We start from the raw sequence: 12,162 nt of genomic DNA, 5'->3' as shown, positions 1-12,162 counted from the left end.
TGCACCATTACAAGAACTTTGACATGCCAACATCTATGGGCAGGGTGGCCCATTCTATTTCGTTTTGTATGGGCCGTGCCCGAGCTATGCTAAGGGAGGAAAGGCCTAAGCCTTAAGGGAAAGGAAAAGGGGGTTTCCGAAATCAGCCATCACCACAAGATTCCATCCTGGCTGGTTGCATATTTTCTTCTCCTCCACACTAGGGCTAGGCCCTCCCCCCCCCTCTCTCTTTCTCTCTCTCTCTCTCTCTCTCGCGCGCGTTCGTATGTATAATGTAGGCCTATATGACATATGTTATGTTTTTCTCCCCTTCAATCATATCGCAAGCCGCCCATCTCTCACTCCACCTTTTGCTTGCTGTGTCAGTCAGCTTTAGAGCCCTCGCTCCACAGTTAAGCTATCTTTTTTACCTCATCCTCTCATTCAGCAATCATATTCCTCCTATCTATCAATCAATCAATCGGCCTCTCTCTCTCTCTCTCTCTCTCTCTCTCTCCCTCTCTGTCCGTCTGTCCGGTGCTCCCATTTATGCTCTTCTTCCCTCTTGTTTTTGCTCTTTCGCCATCATTCGTGCACTCTTGACTTGCAGAAATCTCCCTCCCTCTCTCTCTCTCTCTCTCTCTCTCTCTCTCTCTCTCAGCCTGTCTCAGGAAAGACACATACCTTGCCGGCGTTGCATTCGTCACATTTGCAGAAAGAGTCATCATCGTATTCCCCCTCCCTTATATTCCATGTATTTTCTTGGTACGTTCAGAATTAATACTGCTCTTCACATACAAGCCTGGCTGCAAAAATTCGGCCCTCCAAATTCAATTCCCATTTGAGAAACCACCATACTCCTTAAGATTGTCTTCCCCTTTCTAATCCCACCCTAAGGGCTGAAGGAAATTGGCCAAAATTCAGTTAAAATGGCAACATCTCAGGAACGAAAATTCTTTTTGATCAGATGGGTCTTCTTGTTCTCACAATCATGGTCTATATGTGAACAGATTGGCATCATTTCATGTGCTTATATTATGAATTTTCTCTCCATGTTTAATTTTGCAATTTCCATGTCCAAACCCACCATTTTCAACTGAATTTGCAAAAGGGTTTTAGTGTCAAGTGTGCACACTTGAGAAGGGGTGATCAGTGAGTGATACTTAGAGCCTCTTTCCCGTTGACCTCATGGGCTAATCTCACATCATATATCATAGACATGTATAATTGAGAGAGAGAGAGAGAGAGAGAGAGAGAGAGAGAGAGAGGGGACATCTGACATAATCTCATGCTCTCATTCAGTCATGTAGCATCTTTTTCATTAAGAAGCAACTATTAGTGGATACACAAAAATAACTGCAATGTGCCACCATCATCTACATATTGTAAAATGAAGTCTAGCCTGCAGTGAAAGCAGGATGCTCGAGGTAAGAGCTTTCACTCATCAATGGTCATGTCTCTTGATGTTTGTCCATATGCCGTCTGTGAAAGTGCGCACTTGTTTGCTTGTGTGACTTTGTGTATGCAACAGCCAAGAACTCATCTTGTGGACATGCTTGTACAGAACATGTATCAGGCGAACTCAGCACGCAGCCTGATACGTCACAGGAGCATGGGATCGGAACACCGAGGCCCAGGTGCATTGATGGGAATGCCTTCCAGCATGTCTATCAACCCTCTTGGATCTGTGTGCGCAAGCTCGGCAAAGCAACGCTTACGCTGGACACCAGACCTCCATGATCGATTTGTGGAAGCCGTAAATCAGCTTGGTGGTGCAGACAGTGAGTATGCATATCATGAACCCTGATTCTATGCTTAATGTTTCTTCATGTAATTCAAACCTCTCTTTGACACAGTAAATCCTCAAAACAAGTACCCCTTTCATCCCTGATGCTATTTTCAGCTAGGAAAGAGAACTTCTCCCAAATATAAGTTAACCTTAAGCGATTACAAGCCTCAAAGGCAACTGGGCCAACAAGCGCTAGCAGCTTGCATGACACTCCTTTATGAGTTATTGTAATAACATAAGTGTCTCACAGTTGGCCAGACTGTTGTTACTGTAGAATGAGACTTCTTTGTCACTTTATACCTAATATTTTGAAGCTTTTTATCAAGGGCTATTGGGGGTGAGGTTGTAGATACATTGTAAGCAGGAAAAATGCTCTTAGCGCATCAGAGTTGAAGCAACTACAATTCATAGATTGTCATTGCGTACCCTAAATACCATATGTCCCTTTTGACATGTAACCGAGGAAATGTGATTGGTGGACCAAATTCAACGAGACTGGATTCCTGTTAAACATGTGAGACCTGGAAAACAGATCTTATGTGATTTCTGGATGTGATATCAGTGTAGCCATCCAAGAGGCGGAGTCTTGTGGCAGTTCAGGTCTCTAGACTAGATGCCTGCACCTTTATGCGTGCATTGCATGCAGAGAATACAAACAGTGCACAACCATGTCTACTTTGGCTCTTCCAGCTTTTCAGCCTCTATTTTTTCCATGGTCCTTTATGACCATTGCCGTATAATTGTGCTTCACATATTGTGGAACTACTCTCAGTTTTCCTAATTTTCTGATACATACCTGGTTAAAAGCTCCTAGAGACAGTCAATATGCAAGGGTTCAGAAGGGATTTGTAAACTTGTATTTTTGATTGGCATGAAGGTACGTCCTAATTGGAAAACCAGTGGTTACTTTCTCGATGATTTAGTTTTGAATTTGTATGAGAAAAAGATCAAATTGGACAAGTACCTCTGACTGAACGTGGTTCTGTTTTAAGATTCTCAAAACACTATTTGAAATTTCAAAAAATATCCTCATGTCATGCCTTCATACACAGGAGCAACTCCAAAAGCAGTTCTGAGAGTTATGGGAGTGCAAGGCCTAACAATCTACCATGTAAAAAGTCATTTGCAGGTGAGTATACAACTTTGTCTCTTTTACATTCTCTGCTAATCACGGCTTCATTTAGCATTTGTATTCATGGTTGAATTGTTCCTTTGTTATCAGAAATATCGTTTAGCAAAGTACATACCAGATCCTGTGGCTGATGGTATGTCTAATAAGGCTGCAGCACAAATTTACATTTTACAAGTTGTCAGTGCTTCATAAATGCATCAGCCTACCATGTTCTTTTTTCTTTTGCAGTCCTAGCCTCAGAGAAGAAGGCTGTACCAGATCCAGTGTCAGAACATGCTTCAGCGTAAGTAAAAGCCACATTTCTCTAGCATGATTGCGTTTTTAGGTCTCATGTCCTAACATATTTCAAAACTTGCATCCATGAAAATGCACACATCCATGAGAATTTCTGAAAAACTTTCCATTACTGGTGTTAGCTAGAGTAGTAGTTCTGGACTACAAAATTTGATGGTTTGAATTGGATTTTTCTTTAGAAGTCTATTCAGCTAGGACAGTTTATCAAAAAGAAATCTACTAGAACATTATCTAACATAAAGAGGTCTGAGACATCTCCAGTTGTAGGCTAACACTATCACAAATTTATTACTAGGCACTGTTTGGGAGTTCAGTACTGGGCTTGTAAATTTACTAGGCACTGTTGGGACTTTAGTACTGGTCATGCAATTTACAATGCAAGTTTTGTGTCCAGTGCTTAAATATCTATATCATTTAGCTCTAATATGGCCTCTGCTCTAGAAATACCAGTGGATCAACAATCCTTGAGGTGGAGATGATCAAAACTAGGTACATTGGCTTCTAGTACATCACTTTTCAGAATGCTATTGTCAGCTGGTCCTTATTTTACAAGCTTTTGCACCTGTTCAGCATCAGAGTGCAGCCTGAAGCAGAGCACACAGAAAAAGTGCTTGAACTCAAAGGTACAAAAAACCAAGGTGAATAGATCTGAGGATACCCGAGTACAACAGTCCATGCACATAAATGGGGAGTGCACTGCTAGTCAGGGTGCGAGGGAGAGAAGGACGATGTAAGATGCAGTTGCTTAAAAAATAGGTGGGTCTAAATACCCAAACTGAACTCTGAGAGGATCTGCCCCAAAAATAGGTGTGGCTGCATGCCCAAGGAACAGGCAGTGGACGAAGCTCCTCTCTTACTGACATGGTAAAGGGGCTGATGATCATACTCCTGAGTCCCAACACCCCTTCTCAGATGCTAGGGGTGCTCAAATGCCATGAATTATTGGATCAATGGGAGGCTTGAATAGAACTGTCACATGGTCATGGGTGGATGGTAGATGAGGTACAGCTCCTCATCAGGGATCTACTTCCAAACATAATAATTGTATAGACATCAATGTGCGTTGTGTGAGCATGAAGAGCTGGATTTTCTGGCAAAAGAGAGAGCACAAAACACACCTTTTGAGCACAGCCACTTCTGGTTGGTTCTCCAGAGTCCCCCTCCACTGTGGAAAGCATAGTAACTGGAAACTCCCAGAACCTCCACAGTTTTGCTGTTTCCATGTTGCCATTCCCATTTGCTGCCTGACTTATCCCTATACTTACTGGAAACTCTCCAAAACTCAAATTTTAGCTGTTTCTCTTTCCTTTCACATTCCAATTGCTATTGTCCTTTCCTCATTTCCCCCAAGTATGGTGGAAAGTCAAGCTTTGCACATAACCTTGGCTACACAATCTGCTGAATTGCTGCACATGAAGCTCATACTCCACCTCTCTAGAAGAAAGAGCGGTTGCCACTCCATGAGATTGTGCTTAGTGTAATACAGAAAGTTGTTGAGAATCTTGAGAGAGTTGGTTTCACTACCCCAATCCAAAGTCCATTCTGTCAACGTGACCCCCTCTCCATATAGGATCCCATGTGATCTAGTGCTGTGCAAAATATTGAAGTGCCAAATGCAGTAAGAGAGATCTATACATAAAAGAACTGAGGATATCCACTGATGTCAGTAGGTCTGACATGGTATGAATCAACCAAATAATTGGCATGACTATGCTCCTTTAAAGAGGAAGCATCCTGAAAACTTGAGATGACTGCTGGGAACACTTGTGACTCTACGTTCATAGGGCATTGGCCTGCCTGAACGTAACTCAGCTGTGTATCTGCTGAGAAAGGACATGCCATGAGATTATTATAATCTGTCACCAAGGAAGAAGTGAAGGCGGCCAATATCTGTCATCTCAAACCCTCTGCTTAGCAATTCCCTCATTAAGTGGGCATCCCTCCCTCTATTGTCGATATAAGCTAACCCGTGATGTGTAAAGAAGTAGAGTTACTAATGCCCAAGCTTTACTAATGCCCAAGCTTTACGCACCTGTTCGACCCAAAGAAAGCTTTCTGCGAGGGTGACACCTGATGCTTTAATTTTGAAATTTTGAAAACCTATTCTACGTTGATCCCCTCACACCCTTCAGAAATTCTGACTTCACATACATCAAGATGGTCATTGCTTAGCATAGCCAAAGCAATGATTATCTGGATGATAGTCATTATTGGCATGGAAACAAAATCATCCTCATTGTCGAGATAGATCTTTTTGCTCAAATCCTTGTCAACTACTCATGCCTTCTGCTTGTCCACGGGTCTGATCAGCCTTATTTGATCTTAAACTCCTCAAACTTCAATTAGTTTCCTTTGTAGAATTCTAAGAACTAGGCCCCAGTTTTGATTCTGCTCAATGGAATCCACTTCTCATGCATAGCCTGCTGTCACCTGTATTGACCCAGAGCCACCTCAATGCTAGTAGACTCTCTAATCCATGTCATCAAGGCATAGTTCATAGTGAAAGAACATGCTATTATTCCTTTTTCTGCTCAAGTCCTTATAATCTCCATAAGCCGTATTGATGTGTCATAAGCAGTACAATAAAGGAACAAACCCCTACTTCCTCATGCTAGGGTCAAACTATAATGACATGTGGGACCTCAGACATTACTCACTTTGCATCATTCCTTGGCTGTCCATGATGTCCTCGATCTGCTGCATGTGGTCCAGTCACTATCCAGCAACTACTCCTATCATGTGCATTCAAGCCCTTATAAAGAAACCCCTTGTATGTATATCTGAGGTAAACTTGGTACCTCCTATGTAGAAAAACCCCTTTTAATTGAAGGGTCTGAATGTACACTTTTTCCTCCTTGAATTCAAATACCTGCTATGTAGAAAATTGTGTAAGTTGGGAGTCCTCTTAAAAGATGACATCTCTGCTCACAATGACCAGCCTTTCCTCCAGGTCATACAGCAAATATTACTAGTCCTAGATACCATAGGGTTGTGGCAGCTAAAAAGACTTAGTAGTACAGATTACTTGAGCACAAAGAGATTGAGGTAGCCCCGAATATTTAAACATTGTGTAATCAATTCCATTAGGATCTAGTTCTTATGCTTAACCACACCATTTCTCTGGTACTTTTAGATTTGAAAAGCTCATTTTACATGCCATTCTAGCAAATCAAAGTCAATCAATAGTAGAAGTGAAGCCACCACCAAGATGGGCTCTAACTCTACCAACTCGGTGAACAATCTCTCTACTCATCATACCCAAATATTTCAATGCACAGACAAAGGATGCCCAAGTGTACCTGGAACAATAAATCGGGCCACAGAAGGTTGTATGGACATGCTCCAATGGGGTACCATCTCTCCTGGTAGCCTTATTTGTCTGGTGTTGTTTGTTGTGGAGTGAACTCCAGCAAGCTGATGATAGCTCTGTCCCAATCTGTCATGACCCTTCAACTAGATGCCACTTGTTGCCTGCTTCAAGAACTCATATAAAATCATAATGCCCCCAAGTTGATTGATGAATCTCTTCTACAAGGGCAGTAGCAACTTTATATAACAGTGTGAAGCACTCTGGTCTACAGAGACTTTCTAGTTTGGTAGTCCATTACGATCACTGCTCATCAACTACTAGTTGAAGGTAACTGTAAAAAACAAAGGAATTAAAAGTCTCTCTCACTCTCTCAATAATTTATGACCATGAAAGCAGGCGCTTTAATATCAATGCCATGTACTTAAACAAAAGACATACCACTAACCTGAATGAAAATTTAGGTGATTACTTGTGAAAAGTCCTCTGACCATGAAGGCAGGGGCAAAGCTGAAGCAGTTGAAAATGCCCTTCGCCTGGTGTCATTGATGTGTCACTGACAAAGGTCCTCCACATGGGATTTTCCCCATGGGCAAAGGTGGGGATTGCTTCTAGTAGCATATATCCTCTGTTCATCTCCCTTTATGAAAGAACATTACTTCCTATCATATGACTCGTCCTTCTTGTGATCCTACTTTTCCTCTTCTTGCCCTTCTTCCCTTCTTCTTGCCAACCCCACCTGATGAGGCCCAGTTGCACAGCCTTCATGATAGCACTACCATCAATTTATCCCAAGCATCTTGTTCTAGAATCATGGGTCCTCTCATTGGAGTCTCTCTCACAGGAGTGAAATGAGCAAGCTCAACTAAAAGGCAGCATTGTCGGGGGAAGGGATGTCAGCAAGGTGACTGCCATATCCTGTGAGCTGGTGTCCTCATAATCTAGAATGTCACTCAGTGTAGCTGCTAAATCTTGTTGGAGTCCTTCACAGGCAGACTCACTATCAGACAAAAGTCCACAACTATATCTCCAACGCAACACAATAAGAGAACTAAGAATTTCATGGAGGCTCCAAATCTCTGAAGCAGGTCTGAACTACTTCATATGAACAAAAACATATCTGCTGGAGAAGTCTTTGGAGAAGAGAGAGTTTTAGAAACGAACTCCCAAAGGCTATAGGTTTTGATGATGACGTCAGTTATCAACATTGAAAGAGAGTAGTTGCTCCATCCAACTTCTGGACTCAACTAGATTGGGTAGATTGGGACATGTATGGTAGGTGCTTGAAAAGCTACACAAAGATTATCATCCGACTTTCTAAGAGTATCACACGCAAGACATGTTTCTGTGTCTTATTATTTTGAAATGTCACTACTAAGAGAGTACCTTTCAAAGCTCCCAGAATAATGAAAAAAACTCAAACGATAGACTTTTCAACATAAGATTTGTGTGAAACTTAGACATATTGTAGAAAGTGCTTTTGGTCAGTGTCTTGCCATTTTGACATTTGGTGAGGTCCATCACACATCTCTACTGTTTAATATAGTTCCAAAGTCGAAGACAATTTTTCAATCCACATAGTAAGGGCAGATTCCCACCACTTTGTAACGTTGGCAAGAGTCTAAATTCTCCAGTGTTCTACTTCAGCTAACTGTGGCTTTGAATAATGAGATTTGGCTGCCCACCAGTCCAGAAATGATAATAGTTGTTAGTTTCCTTCTAGAAGCATAAAGCTTTTAATTTCCATTACTTTCTGGCCACAGACCTTATTTGGCATTTCCTGATCCTCTCTGCTTATTCAGTTAAGGGTGCACCTGCACTTAAGTCAATGTAGTTGGCCCATTTGAATCAATGGATGATTGATGAGATCTCTCCTCTAATTTCATACACAATCAACTATTATCTAACAAGGAGCTGAAACAGCATGGTTAGGCACAAGACTGAATGCCTGCATGTTTAGCCAACCAATATCTAAAAAGGATCTGAAGTGACACAGAAAATACCTATCATGCCTTGGGAGACATTAAAAAACCTTGTGCTGACAAGTGTTGCCAAGACAAGTTGTGTACTGAGACGTCCAGATATCCACAGCCTCATGATGTTGCAGCTCCACCACATTTGAGCACAATCATATATGACGTACTGAAGTTTTGCAACCCCAACTATTCTATAACTATGGATAAGTTTTGAGCTCCTGTCAGAAAACAGCCCTCTGAGGAGAGCCTGTGGGACATATGTGAACCCACCTGATATCTGATTCTGCCGTAGTGACTGACAATTAAATTTCTGCCAGACGTGTGCCACATGCTGCTACAATTTTGAAAATAGTTCTAGGTTAAAACACTCAGACTTTGTGTGCAAAGTGTTGGTTTCAAAACACGTGGTCATGCTACCTGACTTTGAGCAAGCTTCTAAAAGAAAAAGGGATTCATTCTCCTTAGACTTACATCTAACCTATACATAACAAGCTAGTATGTAAAAACAATACTAGATGAAGATGTTGGGGAAGGAGAAACTTCAATAAGACAAGCCCCAAAGAAAGGAATCTTCTTTAAATTACTCCTTTTATTAGTGGAGTACAAAGCAATATGGTATATGCTCTGCAATAGATAATATGTCGACATATGTGGCTGCATTGAGGATTCAAAAACAAGACATGTGAACTTTGAATTTGTGTCTAGGAATGTCCTTTATTAACAACAACTACAATTTTTGTTTCTAACATCAGAATTGTATAGTGGAATTATTGCAATGGTCACTACAAAGTGTCAAGCAGATATGTACCCAGATACACTTTCTTCTCATCTAATAAAACTGGGATAGTTAGATGTACATGTGCACCCCAAATAGAGTGGCATCTAAGACAAACCATTGCATTAGTCCTAAAAACTATAATACTTTAGAGACAACAGGAGATTTAGCAGCTGGAATTTGATGTAGCCTTTCGACTAAAGTTTATCTAATCAATTTCTGAACACACACACAATTTAAGCAAGCACAGTATTTACGTGTAGATAATCTTGGCAAAAACATAATTGCAAACCTATCACATTTATATGATTCGTGCATGTGCTACATGATGGCAGTGGCATCCAGATCACTGCTGCACTGCAAATGCAAATGGAGGTCCAGAAAAGACTTCATGAGCAGATTGAGGTCAGTTTGTACGTTTACTGACTGTTTCAACACTGAATGTTGAATATCCCAGAATGGGATTCATTTAAATGACACCCAGTGATAGGTTCCACTGTATTTTTTCATGAATCACAAGGTTTATGTGTCTATCAGGTGCAAAGGCATTTACAAATGCGAATTGAAGCTCAAAGCAGATATCTCCAGAAGATAATTGAGGAGCAACAAAGGATGGGAAATAGGCAGGATCCTCTACCCACTTCAATTTGTCCTCCAGCAGAACAACCACAATCAGTTGTAAGAAACACAGAAGCTTTGCCACCATCACAAGTGTCTCACACTGAAGTGTCATCACAAGTAACTCACATAATGAGGGCTATGGATGGCAAGGCAACTGGATCTAGTTTGCATTTACACGGGCCAAATGTGAAACAGGAAGTATCCACATCAATACAACACATGCCATGTTTGCCGCATGTGGCTTCCAAGAGATCACCTTGCACAGCTGGTGGCTCACCTTTCCCAATCCAAATGCAAATGCCATCAAAAAGGATATGCTTAGGGGACGAAAGAATGCAAACTGCTTCTGATAAGACACTAGTCTATTCCCAGTCTCCAATAGTTCCAACAGCGCAAGTACAGTACCATCAGCCACCTCCAGTGTTGACGGTGACTGCTGCAAATGGCCCTTTCATCCAAACTCAGTGTGAACCTTCTCCAAACGAACCTCAAAGCCATGGCAAAACACAAGAAGAGATGCGTCACTCTCAGGGAGCCATGCAAGATTCCCATCAGTATCACCCTCAACCAAACCAGCACTCTCAATCATTCCCCAATTCTTCCTATATGGCATTGGCCAATGCCCAGTCTCAAGTGGACTCCCAACTTCAAATCCCACCTTTATCAGAAGAATCTGCCTTTGACTGTCAGCTAGATGGAGTTGACAGCCAAGACCTGCCACACTCACCAATGACCTTCTTTGAGACATGGAATCAAGGGAGTCCATTTCACAATCACACCAGTAATGAGATCATTTCTCCACTTCAGCAATTCAAGCAATGACTTGGATTTGCTGGAAATCATTAATGCATTTAACCCTTTTCTTCTCTTGAACATCAACAGCCATCCCTTGAGATCAAAGGGCCTTGGACAACATTCATAGAAGACCATCTTTAGATAGTGATCCCTATCCCAAAAAGATTGTTGATTATGAGCCATTCTAACCAAAGCTTTGCACCTAACCACATTTGGGGAGATTGCACTAAAGAAATGGCACTGTACATTAGCAATAGAGAAGAAAATCAGATTACAATATCCATAATGGATCAGAATGCTGTCTCGACTAACATTGTCTGAAACCATGATGTAACTATTGCTATAAACAGCAAAATCTCATGCATAGTAATAAGTATTCGCTGTATACTACAGAGTTGCTTACTTTGCATGCTGTTGGAAGTATTGCCACTGATCAACAATAAGAGATTTAATGTGAGCCCTCATAATGTGTGTATACGCTAAGGTAGATATTCATTGAAATCTCAGTCTTCCTTCTTGTAGAAAGTGGTTACTAACAGGTGATCCAAACGTATGTGCCATGCTATTAGCAATAGTGGATTGCAAGCAGGGGTCAGGCAAGGGAGGTTATGTGACTTTGTGACATTGCAACTTCCTGAACAATGAAATCCTTTGTATGTAGGACCTCTTTCATAAGAAGTTTTAGACAACTTCCCACTATAATACCCACATTATGAATTACGGCAATATCATGGGCTTCTACGAGGGAGGTGAGTGCTGGCAGCCCCCTGCCCTCAACTACACCTAGCTAGTTGTGTGCTGCCTCCCGGGCAGGATACCATGATGTTGAGCACTATAGGGAGAACAAGGGGAAACAGTCCAATTTTCCAACATGGGAAAATGTCAAAACCTCGGGCCAGCAGCCCCTTGCCCCCGACTGCACCTAGGTATGCTGTGCCTCCTAAGCAGAAGCTTATGATGTTTCACTAATGGCAAAACAAGGGAAAACAGCCCCTTCTCCCACGCGGGAACATGTCAAGAAAATCTTCTAGTTCTACAATTTTGTTCAATCTGATGGCGCTAATTTATGAATATTAACTACGGGTAAATGGCAATAACCTTCAAAAACACTGCTAGGGATTTGTTAAATCTCAATATTAACTATGGGTAAATGGCAGTAATCTTCAAAAACACTGCTAGGAACATATAAAAATCTGCCAATTTGGAAGTTCACTGCAAAGGCTCGAGAACCTATCCGTGCAGAAACCAGCCACCCTTCTCACACCAAAGCCCGCAGTAGCTCTTCTTATCAGTCATATCGTACATGACATGCGCAAACAACAGGCATCGTGCAAAGGGGTCCTTTCCATGGGGTTTTCTTCTTTGAGAGACATTGACCTTCTTTTTCCATCGTTTTCCATGTCCCTGTGCTGCTAGTGCTGGGTCGATTGAACCAGTGCTCGCAAAATATTATTTTCCAAAAAGTTGGAATACCCTCAAGTGGGGAAGAGAAGA

At 41.6% G+C, this 12,162-nt stretch overlaps 1 protein-coding gene across 5 annotated transcripts; it reads left to right on the top strand.

Moving 5' to 3' along the window:
* Positions 1-390: 390 nt before the first annotated feature.
* Positions 391-10,695, top strand: LOC148040013 (protein PHOSPHATE STARVATION RESPONSE 1-like). 5 transcript variants are annotated; one of them, XM_087695831.1, is made up of 8 exons: positions 391-744; positions 1,282-1,406; positions 1,544-1,760; positions 2,821-2,897; positions 2,991-3,033; positions 3,102-3,183; positions 9,588-9,657; positions 9,790-10,695. In XM_087695831.1, exons 2-8 carry the CDS (start codon positions 1,398-1,400, stop codon positions 10,693-10,695), a joined length of 1,404 nt encoding a protein of 467 aa, XP_087551957.1. In that variant the 5' UTR covers positions 391-744; positions 1,282-1,397. The 5 variants fall into 5 exon arrangements, with proteins under 5 accessions (XP_087551957.1, XP_087551966.1, XP_087551976.1 ...); XM_087695840.1 differs by lacking the exon at positions 1,282-1,406; XM_087695850.1 differs by lacking the exon at positions 391-744 and having other exon boundaries at positions 3,129-3,183.
* The last annotated feature ends 1,467 nt before the right edge of the window (positions 10,696-12,162 follow it).

This window comes from Lygodium microphyllum, chromosome 2, assembly GCF_053477565.2.
Source record: "Lygodium microphyllum isolate KBCC chromosome 2, Lygodium_microphyllum_v1.1.10, whole genome shotgun sequence".
Lineage (NCBI taxonomy): Eukaryota > Viridiplantae > Streptophyta > Polypodiopsida > Schizaeales > Lygodiaceae > Lygodium > Lygodium microphyllum.
This window is presented reverse-complemented; position numbering and strand designations above follow the sequence as displayed.

Coding starts and splice junctions, on each gene's coding strand:
- LOC148040013 (XM_087695831.1), top strand. Junction 3,034..3,101: donor ACCAGATCCTGTGGCTGATG/GTATGTCTAATA, acceptor TAAATGCATCAG/CCTACCATGTTCTTTTTTCT. Junction 9,658..9,789: donor GACTTCATGAGCAGATTGAG/GTCAGTTTGTAC, acceptor TGTGTCTATCAG/GTGCAAAGGCATTTACAAAT.